General features: G+C 29.8%; 1 protein-coding gene across 3 annotated transcripts in view; it reads left to right on the forward strand.

Annotated features, from left to right (window-relative positions):
• Positions 1–15857, forward strand: part of LOC143198432 (voltage-dependent T-type calcium channel subunit alpha-1G) — a 139933-nt gene that overhangs the window by 41483 nt on the left and 82593 nt on the right. For all 3 annotated transcript variants that reach the window (XM_076407640.1, XM_076407633.1, XM_076407648.1), the window contains exon 3: positions 2692–2875. In XM_076407640.1, coding sequence (XP_076263755.1) covers positions 2692–2875 — 184 coding nt within the window. The remainder of the gene's footprint in view (positions 1–2691; positions 2876–15857) is intronic.

Consider the following 15857-nt stretch of genomic DNA (forward strand, 5'->3'; position numbering starts at 1 on the left):
CTTGATTAATTATAAACCTATATTTGGAGGGTGCAGCTTATTTCAGAAATTCTCAAATTTCCCATTCCTCTGGAATTCAGGTCATGGAGATCTATTAAACCCTATCCTAATAATTAACCCGACCATTTTTGGGACTGTTAAAACCCGTAAATATAACGATTTCCGCCTATTTATGTCCCTTTAGACCGTTAATTATTTTAGGTTTTAACTCCAGAAATATTTTATTCAATATATAGCTTCGGGTCAAGTAAATAATAAACCTTGCTGCGGAATTATATAACTACTGCCTTAGATATGGTCGTAATAATGCTTTTAAGTTAAACGCAGGTAGTCTTTTGAATTTCGATATTTTATTTGTTTAGAAATTAATGAAGAAGTTAACAAAAAATATTCATAAGTGAGCAAGGCGCTCCCAAATTATCCGATGGGAATAATGCAGCTTTATTGAATAAATATAAGGGTATGTATCCGTTTTATTCAGTTATACTAGAATGCTGAATCTACACTGCTCATAAACCAATTTTTAATACAACGGTAAAACCAGATAAAAAGTAATAAATGAAATCTGAAAGATGGAGTTAATTGACGGATTTTAAGAGAAATAATGTACTTTATTATATATCGCCAGGAAAATATTATATGTTTCTTAAAACAATCGAAATGTGAACTGCCTGGCATTAGTTAGGTAACGCGACTACAATAAACATTAAGATTAAAAAATCTTCTTTTTTTTCTTCAATTGATAGTAATATATAATATTTCTTTAAAAATCTACGAGATATATAAATTAACGCTAGCTAAGTTTGAAAACATAATAAGATATTCCATGACAAACAATCGAGCTTAAAACTCAAATTACAAGAATAATAGAATGAGACGATTAGTCTTAGTACATCCAGGAAAACACTTCACTCGTTATAGTTCTAATGATATTATTATAATGACAAGTTATAATGAGATAAAGATATAACACAAAAAGAACATATAACATAAAAAGCAACGATATTAAATTGGTATAAAATTATTAATATTTTAATCATATTTTATCAACACAACAAAAATAATAGTCAAAATAGCAACAATGTTAATAAAAGTTATTAATTTACCCTACGTTTATGTTGTAAAACACAATTCAGTATCATTGACAATACTAACTAAAAAACACTCAAGCAGAAATCATATGTAATTATAACAAAAAAATGCGTTTGATAGGTTTGATCTCCTTGCCCCTTAACCTGTACAAACATATGATAGATCACCATTCACCATTCCGTCGTCTCTGGCCTTGCAATATCCCAATCTGAGGCGGTTAAAACTGATAAGGTTTTAGTGAGATTTTCATTACTTAACACCATTTGTTTTCGTCGATGAAAATCTAGTTCAGCTGATCCATTTTTACATGGTTCTGACATAAAACTCTTGATCCACATAAAAACGGATTCATTTTGCAAGAAAATCCATTCATTGTCCGAAGCAGGAAGCCAGAGATATATTTTGCACTAATCAGTTACTATCTTTAATTTTTCCAGAGCAAGAGACCCAAAGAGTGGCGGGCTTCAAAAACTTCACCTAACTATTACATTCGATATTTTAAAAGTTTCGCAACATAAAATAACATCTTTTCTTTTAGTATTATTTAGTTATTCAGGGTATACAGACACTAATCATGGAACGCTGAAAATTGTATTTTCGACATTTGTTATGACATTCACATATTTGAGAAAATCTGCCGCCAAGGTTTATAAAACTCTTGCAGAAACCTATGATAATGCTGCTTCTCCATATTCCAATTTTCTCTTTTGATTTCAATGGTTTAAAAAGTGGTAATTTTGAGTCTGTGTTTTGATCCTAGAATCTGTTTAGAATGCCAAAAAAGTTCGATTAAAATATATATTAAAATTAGACAAAAAAACCATATAAAACTCTTAAATAATTTTCAAACAGCTTAGCAATTGATAACTGTTTCAGACATTTATATGCGATGGGACAGATCCACAAGGACCAAAAATTGACTAAAAATGCCACTGGAATCGTTTAAAAATTACATCGACATAAAACACATAAACACATAAAAGTATTCCCATCGCAAAAAGTAATGTGATAGTACAGATAATTCACATAGACACCGAAGGGAAATAATATTCATGGTCATAAAGTCTTGATGTATATGGTGAGATGAGCAGGGTATAGTGTATAAGGAACTGCTAAAATTTAATGAAATCGTTACTGCGTCGGTGCTAGTCGCTAGTGAATTGAATAAATTGAACAAAATGACGCATTCTTGCAAAAAGGAGAAAAATAGAAAGTAACAGACTTAAGTTTTCTTCTTGCATTGCAACGCACAGGCGGCATCAGACAGCTTCTTACCACTTGTTCAGACCGATACAGCATGGTTTAACTGCCACCAGATTCAGAGCTGCTAAAAAAATGGAGAAATTACATGTCGTTCAATATGATATCGCTATATTTTCAGAAAACATGAAAAAGTTGTTGAAAATTATAGAAAATATATTGATTAATATGTATTGAACCAATTGTTTCCAATAAATACCTAAAATACCAATAAACCAATAAATAAATAAAAATGGTCAGTGCCAAATGCAATAGGTTAATAAAGTATCTTATGTTAATATATATGTTTTTCATTACACAGTAAATTGGCTCATTATTTACTAACTTTTTTTCTTTCAGGTATGAGAATCCTGGTGATGTTACTATTGGATACGCTGCCCATGCTCGGGAATGTCCTTCTTTTGTGCTTTTTCGTATTTTTTATATTTGGAATTGTTGGCGTCCAATTATGGCAGGGTGTCTTGAGGCAGAGATGTGTTTTCAACGCCAGCTTATACCCACACCTTGTTTCAAGATGGCCTAAGTAAGTCGATCTAAAAATCCTCCTTTTATTATTAAACACCATATTATGCAGGTTTTGTCAGATCAATTTATATCCTGAAAAGATAAGTGTTTAGATGTCAGCTGAAATATAAACATAAACAGATCTAAATTGATATCTGATGAAAGAAAAATAAAGTTACTGTAAACGTTCTCATTTTATTTTGGTTATTGACAATTCAGCTTTTCACGTATATTAAGGAGTTTGCGCTCAACTTTTACGCTCATATTCAGCGAGTGCATTCGATTTTTTACAACTTGCATGCATTTTTTGAATTATTCACATATTTCATCTTTTCTCATTCAATAATATACTGGTTTCTGATATATTTTTTTCATTGTCTATCGCAATATAAATGAACTAAAAATAATTTGGATATAATTTCACATATTGGCTTAGATTTGATAGTAGAATGAGACACATATAATAAAGAATAACAAAAAAATAGCACATTCCATATGTTATGTATATTAATTATGGAGTTAAACTTACAATATTATAGAGTAAAAATTTAGCAATGGTCATTTGATATGTTATCTAAATTTCTTATCATTGAATTGATCGTTGAAGCTTTAACATGTAAAAGTAATGTAAGGTGGAGTAATAATGATCATATCATTAAAAAAAATTATCTTACAAAATAATATCAAATATACCTTACTGCTTAATTTTTTTATAGAAAGTTATTCTTTATTGCTAATAGGCTACTCGCTTCCTAAAAAGCAACAAAAGACAATAAAAGCAATATTTGACTTGCTGAAAAGTTAGTAAATCATATGTCAATTTGCAATAGTTGAAATAATCAATTGAGGAAAAGTAATTTGGAACATTACAAAAAAAAATACGAAGAATAGTAATTGTTTTATATTTTTCAAAACATATCTGTTCATATAAATTTCAAATACTAATGATTGAAATATATGCCTCTTCTATGAATAACATTTTGACCACTTTTTGGTAAGACCACAATAAAATAAAAATATAAACCATAATAATTCTGCCATAAGTTTTCGCCGCTCATGATGGACAATTCCTTTCTTTCCTCCTTTTGGAAGAATTGCCAATTTTGTTTCAAACCGATTCATAAATAGAACCTTTTAATTCGTGACTAATATGTCGGTACCCCACAATATTTTGAAGAAATAAGTCGATTTTTCATTATTTGGTGGGTCTCTTTATCATCTCAATGAACACCAGACAATTTTCTATGAAAATATACTATATATTTTATTCTGAAAATTATAAATTAAAGCGCACTATTTGTGTCTCAATAATAAATTTAAAAAAAAACGTAGCATTATATCTAAAATATTAATAAAAATTTAAAATACTTCTCCCCAATAATCAAATGATATTTAACATGTTTAATTGTTCGTTTTCTGGTACATTATCATTATCCAGGTGTGAAAATCCAATCCATTATACAGAAAGTGTTTTAGTAATTAATATGTTAGCACATGAAAATATTATGTTTATCGTATTATTCCCAGCTTCTAACCGAAGTATGGAGAAAATTTAAATAAGAATAACGATGCACAATTGCATCAATTACGATACTACCTTAAGCAATAGATATTAAAAATCGGCATTTAAAATTAACAAATAATAAGCAATTTAAACTGATATTGAAGGAATATTTAATATGAAATAATTAATATAAAAATACTAAATATATATCCAAATTATTTAAAAGTTCATTATAATGCTTGGATTTTATGAAAAATTAACTTAGTTATCATGGAAAAATGTTTCCTATAGTAGTAAAGGAAGTAACTTAACATTATTTACATTTTTCCATCAGTGTAGCTTAGCTGTTTCCTTTTATTCTACATATAAAACCATTTAAATTAACTGAAAGAAACATTTATCAATTCCAAGTTAATTTAAACATCACGCCTTCAATCCGCACCCACCAACAAAAAGTAACTGGTACAACAATTCTACGGCGAAAATTATTCCGCGAACTTTCTGATTTATCGAGTTTCTGGATGGTGTAGTTTTGCGCGATGACAAATTGTAATATCATTGCCGATAAGAGGACGTTCATAAACTACAAACTCACTACGTATATCCGTGGGTATGTTATGAGATATTAAATTTATTAGAATTTCGACCAGTTTATTGATTACGAAAATGTTATGACGTTATTTATGTCACTTATTTCCCGAGTGATATATTCGAAACTGACACGTGTGGCAATACCGATCCTAACTAATCAGCTGTTATTAAATTACAGCTTCATAACGGACCCTGTTAGCTGCTAATCGTAAGGCGTTGGATCGGTGACACATTGGCACCAATTGTATTAACGTAATAGTGGATATTGGCGAAACTATCCGTCCTGTTTGTACAATTGCATTGTTTAATATGTGTGTCTTTTTATTACAGACAATAAATAACACAGGAACATATTACTCAATAAGTCTCCTATCTGACACACACATAGAAAACTTCAAAATATACGTTGAATTATTTGTTCAAAAGAAATTTATTTCAATGATTTTTTTATTAATTACATCTGTACGGCTGATTTTAAACCTAGGGCTTAAATTAAAGATTATATTGTATAAAACAATAATAAAAAATGAAACATATTACATAAATAAAACCAGGGGTCAAAATAAATGATATAACTATTTATTCAATAAATGGCAAAATAAATTATGCAAAAAAGCTTGACATATCTTGATGTCGAGGTGGTCGGGTGATAATCCTGTAAACATTTCAATGGCAAAGGTGAAATTAAAATATAATTGAATTACTACGTAAATATGTACATCTCTTGTCAGGTAATTAATATATAACGGAACTGGAATAATAGTCGATATCATATATCAATATCGACAATAACAGTATCGATTAATAAGTATCAACAAATACTGGTAATGGATGGTATTGACAATCTCAATAAAAGACGATTACAATGGTACATATTAAAATGTTGTTTAAGAGTAACCTTAGTCAATATTAGTCAATAATGGATGGACAATCACTATAAAACAGACAACAACGGTAACTGATAGCAATGATAGACTATGCTAGGATGAATTATGATATGTGCACATGATACGAAGGGAAGATAAAGCACGACTTAACAGCTTATACCCTAATACCAACAGTAATGGCCGTGCAATGATATCAAGGGAAGCAGACGCACGAGATCGTGCCATTAGCGTTAGTAGTACTCGCTAAGGTAAAACTAAAATGTTCAGTATATAAATAAGTAAATATGTAAATGTGTTAATCCATAAATAAGCAACTCTGTTGCTATTGTGCACTCCTAACTCCGATTATGATGAGCATGAAATGCGTACAATGGAAAAATCCAGAGGCAAACACTCTAGATACGCTGTCGCCAAGAGACGGCAGGACCCACGTTTGGTGGCGTTTATGTATACTTTACATAATCAATAAACTGCATATAATGGATGAATATAGCCAACAAACATATAATGGATAATAGTGATAATAGTGATAATTGATGTGCTTGTGTTGCAATGATAAACTGTGCTTGGATGAAGTACGACATGAGCACACGGTACGAAAGGAAAGCACCACACGACGTACTAGTACTGGTAATAGTGCACTCACTTCTCCAGCTCCAGCTATGTTGGACATGCAATGCGTACAAAGGAGAAATCTAAAATCCACACGCTAGATATGCCGCCACCAGAAGCCAGCAGAAACCACTTTCGGTGGCGTGTATAGCATCACATTATCTATAGATCATAACTACGCATAAGTAACTTTAGCCACTTTGACGTATTATAAAATAGTTACAATTTATATTTAAAGTTGCAAGCATAAAACTATTATCTTTGATTTGCCATAATCTAAGAATTATGGAGAATATACGACGCTTCAAAGCAGTAATAAAATAGAGTGGAATAAAATATATAACAATGGATAGATAAATAAACAAATAAGTAGAGCATAATGCACAGAGAATAATAAGTATAAAATAATAAATAGAGAATTATAAATGAAGAATAACAAATGGAAAATAATAAATAGAATATGAGAAATGAACTCTAATAAATATAAAATAACAATTAGAAAATAATAAATCGAGATATAAAAAATTATAAATAAAAAAAGAAAACTCTGTGAACAAATTCATCATTTGTTGAAACTCAGTGTGGGTGACACAAAACGCAATAAGACAAACTGTACAAGAAGAATGTAGTGACTCTGGCCTTTAGAAATTGACTTTTATGAAGTTATAACATCCCTGGGACATAATCACATCAGGCAAATACATCCCCGAAGACCTTCGTTGGTTACATAGCGATATGCATTGGTAATTAATCGTAGAACTTTGTTTTGGGTACGCTGGATTAGTAGTTGGTTTGCTGTCTTGGTACAATCCAATATTTGCACCTCATATATTGGCTTTACGATTGACTGATAAACCAATCTCTTTGATTTTTGGGTCAAATTGAGATTTGAATGAAATAAATTGTATTTCTTTATATGGATATTTGTTTTGTTTTTTAATCGAAAAAAACTGTCCTGAGCAAATTGTAATAGAGAAATGAAACATGAAAGTACATATATACACCCAAATGAAAAAATCAAGAAATCATGAAAAAATAAGTGTTCAGAAAGCGTGCCATAATTTTACTCTACTACAATATCATTTTTCTACTATTTGCTTACAGTCATACTATATATTATAATATATAGTAATATATTATAGTATTAGATGACCTGGTGAACTTTGTATAACTTATACCTATTTATGTTCTATGTTTCGTTAGGTCTGATGATATTATGGCTGTAAGATGATCAGATCCAATACTAATCAGCATCTAATAGTGCCAGCAGTACTCCTAGTAAAAAATCAATATGTCCTTGTATGTGCAATTGTTTAATATATTGTTAATTTATTTCTGATACAAATTTCAATGTTACCAAGAAATGTTTATGGTATAATAACTTGAAAGTGGGAATTAAATTATGCTTTACAATGAGTTGCACCGAACTACGTCATTTGAAAATAACTATTATAACATATTTTTGAATGTTGCCCAAAAAGTGGTTAATAAAACTATGACTGGATCAATAACTTATAATAAAATAAATGATTGTGATTTCCTCTATTGCAACTGATATGTTAGGCACCATTTCGGCATCAGAGCGGAGATCATTCCTGGATCACAAAAGTTCTGCGCCTGAAGAATCGCTCAATTTAATTATGTCGCTTTCTAAGCCTATCGAATTCATTTGCACTTGCTCTCGAACGCAATTCATTTTCTGTTTCTCATTGATCACCAGTGCGATTTGTACGATACGTTTGATAAGTAATTCGTCACACATTCGATATATTTCCACGATATAAGTTTTCTCTTTGGCATTGTTAATAATAAAAGCCAAGAAATTTCTCGCGCACTCAATGTTTGCCTAAATAATAATAAATAATAAATATATTTAAATGTATGTTATACCACAAACAGTCAATATATATTTCAGTTCTGTTCTTGTTAAATGTCTACTTGACTACAATTAGAATACGGTTCGAAATTCTACGGGTAATTTCAGTTCACTCGAATTTAGAAGTTATCGAATCGTAAAAGTATTAAACGGTCTATACCAATAAATTATCTTTAGTGTTTAGTACATTATATATTCCAATCGTGGTTTGATAATAGTGGTCAGTGGTTTAAATCACTATTGAATATATTTGAAAATGCACCCATAAATATTTGGCAATGAAAATCTTATGTACTATGGCCTTGACTATCCGTTCATGTGTTTGAAAACTACCTGAATGGTAAACGAGTAAGACGGGTTGGTCTGTCTAATAAACCCGAAATCATGAGGCTGTTCTCTTTTTAATTAGTTCAATTAACCGGAATCAAATTAATTATCAAGAAAAGAAGAAAGGTTAACGTTGTATTGGTAGTCGATCCGCAGATACTCAATTTTTGATGTAGTTAAGTGGGGTTCGAGCAAAAGTATCGCAGCTGAACGATCCCTAGCCAGAAAATATTCCAAATATTTGGAGCGTTTCTTGGTATGTTATATCGAAGATCTTCAAGGGCAAACTAGCGAACGAAGACATAGAATCGATACTCAAAAGCAATTTTATAACAACTCTAAACTGTTCAAATAGACTAAAGACCGCACATCTTTAGGATGGAGGTGTTATGAAATACGGCCTTGTGTTTGAAAACTACCTGAAACGTATTGATCTATTTTCTGCACTATAGTTTCTTTGTCAGTTTTACTAACTGCATTCACTCAGGTTATTTAAATATTTTAATAATCTTTTTATATCAAACTTAACTTAGCGTTAATACATAGTTTTTTCAATTTTTTGAAACAAGGCTTCACAACAAGGTGAACAATTTTGTAAGTTATTGCTTGTGTTCATTTTCTCGAAACATTTGAATTTTTAACATTATTCAAGATTGTAGCCTCTTTTATATATCCTCATGAAAATAAAAGCGCTGCTTCGTTGTCCTGTTAGTTTAATTAGTGTTGATATACTATTCACATACCTTATTTACAAGCATTGTTCCATCCGCATCTAAATAAATATTTTAAAATAATATAATACACATAAATGTACTTTTTTCATTATTCATATACCGTAAAGCTTAACTAATATATTAAATTATTTGTACGCCTCATTTTGTAAAATTATATTTAACATTTTTTAACTTTTGAATTCCAACGCATAATGTAGATTTGCATTTTTTATGTATTTTTCAATTTAAAAAAAACAACAGAAACAAATAAAATCAAATCTACTATAAATATTGTTGATAAGCATTAAACTAAAAGGTAAACAAGCAAATTCATTAAAAAATTACGTTACCGAAGAACTGATATATTGACTGGTGGCTATAGATTATACCGTATTTTCATTGGTGTCCTCTGGACTAATTCCAGACATTCTGGCAAAGTTTTCAGATAGTTGGGAATATATTTCAAGATTTCGGTTTTGCGTTTTCACCATTTCCTTTTATTTTAAAAACAAACTAGCTGTCATTTTATAAAGCTAGAATTAATTTTAGATAAAATATAAAACTTAGTCTAGTTTGATCTGCATGTTTTTTGAATCAATAACACAGCTGCATAACTATTATTATAATAATATTTAGTCTCAACATTATATTCTCAAAATAATTTAAATAAAAATACAAAATTGAATTACTTTTATTTATTCGTAAACATATCTCTATAAAGTGGAGTCTAGTAATATATCAACTTATATTATAATAAGTTATAAGTTAGTAGTACATAACCTCTAAATAATATTTAGAATTAATATATTATTTCTCCATTAAAATATGTAGACGTGATAAACTTTATAGCGATAAAGGCACCATTTATTTTTACTCATAATATTATGGTTACTATAGTCTATTCAAAATAGCAGTGAACTAAAGTTACCACATCGAGCTTTAGTTTATTTCAGCTATGACATATAACAAAATTCTAATCTAAGTAAAATATTTAAACTGTTAAAAATAAAAAATTATATTACTAAATTAAAAACTATTACAAAAGCTACATATTAAATTAAATTATAAAATATAATTTATTTTAACATTATATTACATCTAATGCATATAGTATCAAAGAACTTTACTATCTTTAAGTCATTTAAATCCTATATTACCTAATAGTCTATGAAATGATGATCTGTATTCCTTAAAGAGCTATATAGCTGTAAGCTTTATATGGATACTTTTCAGATTAACACATTTCTCTGAAATAATTGTATTAAATTAAGTTTGTATTCAGAAAACTACTCACTGTTTTTATACGTTTCATATATTTCATCTCTGATAGTGCTAACATCAAGCTGATATTGATTCTTCACCCTCTTAGTATAAGGACGTTTTTTTTTTCGGCGAATCTAAATTATATTTTGTATTTTTTGAGATATTTCAGTGACCCTGTCCATACTAATATTCAGTGCAGCTTCAACACGCTAAATATATTTTCAATAAAAACCGCAGCTACTTGATAATTAATAGTAAAAATGCTTACCTCTTTAGATAATTTTGCTGCCAATTTTTTACTCCATTATCTCATTCCTCTTCGAAGTAGCTGATTATAAATGCGACCTGTTATTACTGAATAGCAGAATAATAAAAATATCTATAATAATTATTGCTTGCAATGTTACCTATGTATGGTAGTACTTATTCTTTTTAATGTTGTACTGTCTGATCCTTATCAGCGTAAAGTTGATTGCATAGATTTATCTGTTTCAAAAGCATCTGCAAATAAATATATGTTATAATTTTCAGATTTTATACCTATCAATTTACTACTTTTAAAAAATATTATATACTATATTTTAACTAGGTAAAGGGAATTGATCTATGAAAATGTGCATTAGTAATATTATGCATTTCAATTAAATGACCTAAATAGATTCAAATGAAAAACTTAACCAATGAAAACGTACCAAAATTGCAATTAGAAATTGTATCTTGGTTAAGCAATGATCTTACCCTACTGTCAAAACATGATTAGAATATGTAATGCATTGAATGTTAAACATTGAAGTTAAATTGTAGGTATTTTTGGCAACTCCATAACGCGAGAATCAAGTGAAAAATATTGATATATATGTCGAATATTATATAACGAGGTCCCAATCATATTCTAATAGCGGTCAAGGAAATATTTACCAAGAATAGAATTGAAATTTTGAGGTACTATTAATTCTACATCTAATTAACTGTAAAATCTAATTAATTGTAACACTTTGTAAATGTATTTCACGTCCATTATTATTTAGCCGTAAATTTCCTGCGCTAGAACTTTCTTTGCTTCTACTACAACTATTATAATTATTACACCTATTACTTTTATTATTAAACATGTCAAAGAAAGCACGACTTGGGTTAGGTCATCAAAGTTAATCAAATGTGCGACGAGTTACCTCACGTGCTAACCGCATTGATGACCAGCGAGAGAGAGAAAATGATAATAGTCGTATTGGCATGTTGCGTCCGAGAGATCTAGAAATGAAGCTTAGTATGCAATGAGTTTATGCACATCAAACCCAACAACAGCGAGCTCGACATTAGACACGGCGATTCCACAGACGTAGTGCTCCTGTGATCCAGGAACGAGCAAAATTCCAATTCGATCCGGAAATGGATTTTAGTCTCTTTCAAGACATCGTACCATTAATTTTTTTTTGTAATAATAAAATTTCTATCAGAAATAAGTTAATTAAATCTTAACAAAATGCAGATACAAGTAGAAACTTATCACTTACTAGGAGCGCCAGATCAACGATTTAGTTCATTCAATATGTTTAAAACAGCTCTGGATCGAATACGAACTGACAGCCATAATATCGTCATCAGACCTGACAAAACACGCCCCTTTAAATAAACGAGGTTTAATTGAACGATAATCGAAAGTGGCTATTGTCAATATCGAAAAGAATTTGCAAAATAGTTCCAGATGATATGAAGTTCACTGCTACAACATTTGGTAAGTAGAATGATTTCTGATATTTTAAGCCGTTTACATGAAGATGTACTTTATTATAGATTATATTATATTATATATTATATTCTTTACCAAAATTTTAATTTAAATGAAAGCCAAAATTTCATATTAATATGCAAAATTCTCCACAACATAGACACAACAAAACATCTAGAAGCCCAAAACACAGAGCAATATTTCATTGACCGTCACGAAAATATTTTTGATCTTGCTAAATAGTTTCGCCAATGATTATAACCCTTTTACAATCTTGAAGCGTTCTTTGTGTCAGCGCATATACTTAATCTTTACCCACTGAAAATTTGGCAACATGATAAATGTGGTTTGGCAAATTTATTGAACTATTTTACATTTCCTAATATAAATTAAAATTACTATTGATATCGCCAGATTAATTATAAACATTGATAATATATTATACCGTATATAATGCTAAAAGAATACTAAAACATTAATACTATAATAACTATATAAATTAACGTTCAACATTATGCTTCCCTAATAAAACATAAAGTTCTAATCTCTACTATAAATTACCGTTATGTCCCCTAAACTTTTAACTTAATTCTCATTCATAACATACCCACGTTATAACAACCAATGTATTTATAAGTTATAAAAAGTTATGTGATAATATTGCTATTTTAAGTACCCTTTATAACAAAGAAAATTGAAAAAAAAACTCATTCATATTGTTTAAAAATGCGTTCGATGATTCATTATAACTAATTTTGTATTAACAAAGGGATAACATTAATATGTAGAATAGAGTATTTTTGATAATTAGAAAATTAAAAATAAGTAATTAAGGTAATTTTAAAGTATCTCTATTAAAATTATAAATATTATCAAGCATATTCCATTGCGTTCTCTGGCATTGAGTTGACTTCCTGGCATCATTTATTTTTCCTTTTGTTATCCATATTGATAGAACAATCCGTCAACTGCTTCACCAAAACCACAATCAACAGTAAGTGATGTCTTCTATGAAATATATTATTTTTAAACTTAGTACCAGAAATGCCAGTAATGTTTTTTCGACAAAACAATAAATTTCAGTTTTTTAGATACAGCTTAGGTCCAGGTTATTTTCGTTTCTTATCAGTAGATCAGTAGATCTACCTAAACATGAATTATTAGATAATATTAGACCCAGTGAACTTCCTTCTGGAGCTCCTAAATGTATTAGGTGAAGTGATAATTTATAGTGCAGCCTGAAACCTTTTACCAAAAGCATAAGGTATAAGGAGATATGCTACCGAGCAATAACTTCTTGCATATAGGTATTATTTATTTCGCTCGGTTTAGTATACAGTTCAGTATACAGTAACAGTATATTTTTACGTAAACTCAAATTAATGTTCAGGTATCATATTTGGTTTTTCTCTCTATCTTTTTCAAAAACGTTGAAGATTATAGGGAATAAATGTATAGACTGGTGGAAGGTGAAAATTCCTACTTTCTTTCCTGATTTGAGAAACATAATTATATCAGTCACATTCCAAATTAAAGAATAGTAATTCAATATTCTGATTACGAGTTTTTTTATTATTATTTAGTTATTACATTGTTACTGGTCGCTTACGACTAACCTATAATTTGTCTTTATAATAAATTAAATCTAGTATGTAACTAGAAGGACCCATCGGCCATATCTCACTCTCCGCCTCGCTAAGTTTGATTCTTTTGAGTCTGTATCCCATTCTGGTGGTATCAAAAAGTTGCAATACTTCAATATTCTCATGAGAATGAAGACATTCCTCATACCCTCTTGCAATTCTCTTGATTTCTTGACTGATAGTGGGTATCTGAAGGTTCCCATGTAGGTAGTCAGTCCTGTAGTATTTGGGTGCGCCCACTTCTCAGAACTTTGTTCTGAAAAATTTGTATTTTGTATATGTTACTCTTTGCAGAACATCTCCATAATTTAACTCCGTATGTCAATAGAGGCTTCAGTATTTGCTTATTTAATAGCAATTTATTATGCACTGATAACTGTGATTTTCTTCCAATTACCCTATACATTTTCCTATATTTCAATTCCAGTTCCTTTCTTTTCTTCATTATATGTTCCTTCCAGCGAAGTTTTGCATCAAGATTCATTCCGAGATATTTAGCGTTGTTGATATATCGAAGGATAGTATTATTTAATGTTATTGGTGCTTGTACAGTCTGATTATAAGTGAACTGCACAAGCACAGATTTACTTTCATTAATTTTTATTTTTCAAGCTTGTGTTCAATTATTTATACTGTCACTTGTCTGTTGTAATTTTCGTGTAGCTTGTTCACTATTGTCTCCGACAGCTATAATCGCAGTATCATCAGCAAATGTAGCCATCGTAATATTCTCCATTTGTGGTATATCACAAGAGTAGATAAAGTATTAACTCCTGTACACTTACTTGTGGTACACCTGGATTAGCTTCTTCTAATGTAGAGTAAGCTTCTTCTTGTTTAACTATAGTCATTCTGACTGTAATGTACGATTTTAGTAGTTCGATGTGTTGTTTTGGTAACATTTTGTGTAGTTTATGAACAAGGCCTTCATGCCAAACCTTATCGAAGGCTTGTCCTACGTCTAAAAATATGACTGAGCATACTTTTTTACTGTCGTACGCTTTTTCAATAAGATGTGTTATTCTGTGGACCTGGGCAATTGTTGAATGCTTGTCAATTAACCCAAACTGGTGTGTTGGTATTAGGTGTTTTCTCTCCATGATTGGTTTTGTTCTTTTCAAAAAGAGTTTTTCAGAGACTTTAGATATTACTGGCAGCAGAGATATAGGCCAATAGACTTTTATTTCATTTGGTGAGTTTCCAGGTTTTGTTATCATTATAAGTTCCGCCATCTTCCAAATGCCTGGGACATGTTTTAATCTAAATGCTGTATTGTTCAAGTTGGTGAGTTTTATAATTCCCTTTCTTGATAGTTTTTGCAGTAATTCTCTTGTTATTGAACCATAGCCTGGTGATTTCCTGTAATTAATGTCAGTTAATAACTTTGGTTAGCCCTTTCGGTGTGACTAATTCAATCATTATTTTCAACTTCTATGTTACAAATATTTACTAATACTCTGACTAAAACCCATGAAGCACAAATTATTAATAAAAACATTTCTTTCTTTTTATTACAGTGAATTATATTACAGAATAATTAAGATTGTTTAAAAACACAATGCAAAAATAATATTGCTTTTAATTTAAAAAATGTATATTATGTATATTGTTAAATTATACATCGTACTAGCTAGACAGTATGTGTACGAATGGAATTCTTTGCTAGAGAATTTATTTAAAATATTGAGTTCCCTAGAACATTTTTTTTGTTAGATTCATGAACTCGTAACATAACATAAGTGTTTGAGTTCATTCGAATGTAGCTTAGTGCGGACTTTATTTTATTATTTGTGCGAATCCCGAAACATAAACTGTCGTATAAAAACAAACCTTAATAAATCCTCCGGCAATCTTAT

Source organism: Rhynchophorus ferrugineus, unplaced genomic scaffold (genome assembly GCF_030347505.1).
Source record: "Rhynchophorus ferrugineus isolate W39M unplaced genomic scaffold, kcgeb_rfMv2 rfM1, whole genome shotgun sequence".
Lineage (NCBI taxonomy): Eukaryota > Metazoa > Arthropoda > Insecta > Coleoptera > Curculionidae > Rhynchophorus > Rhynchophorus ferrugineus.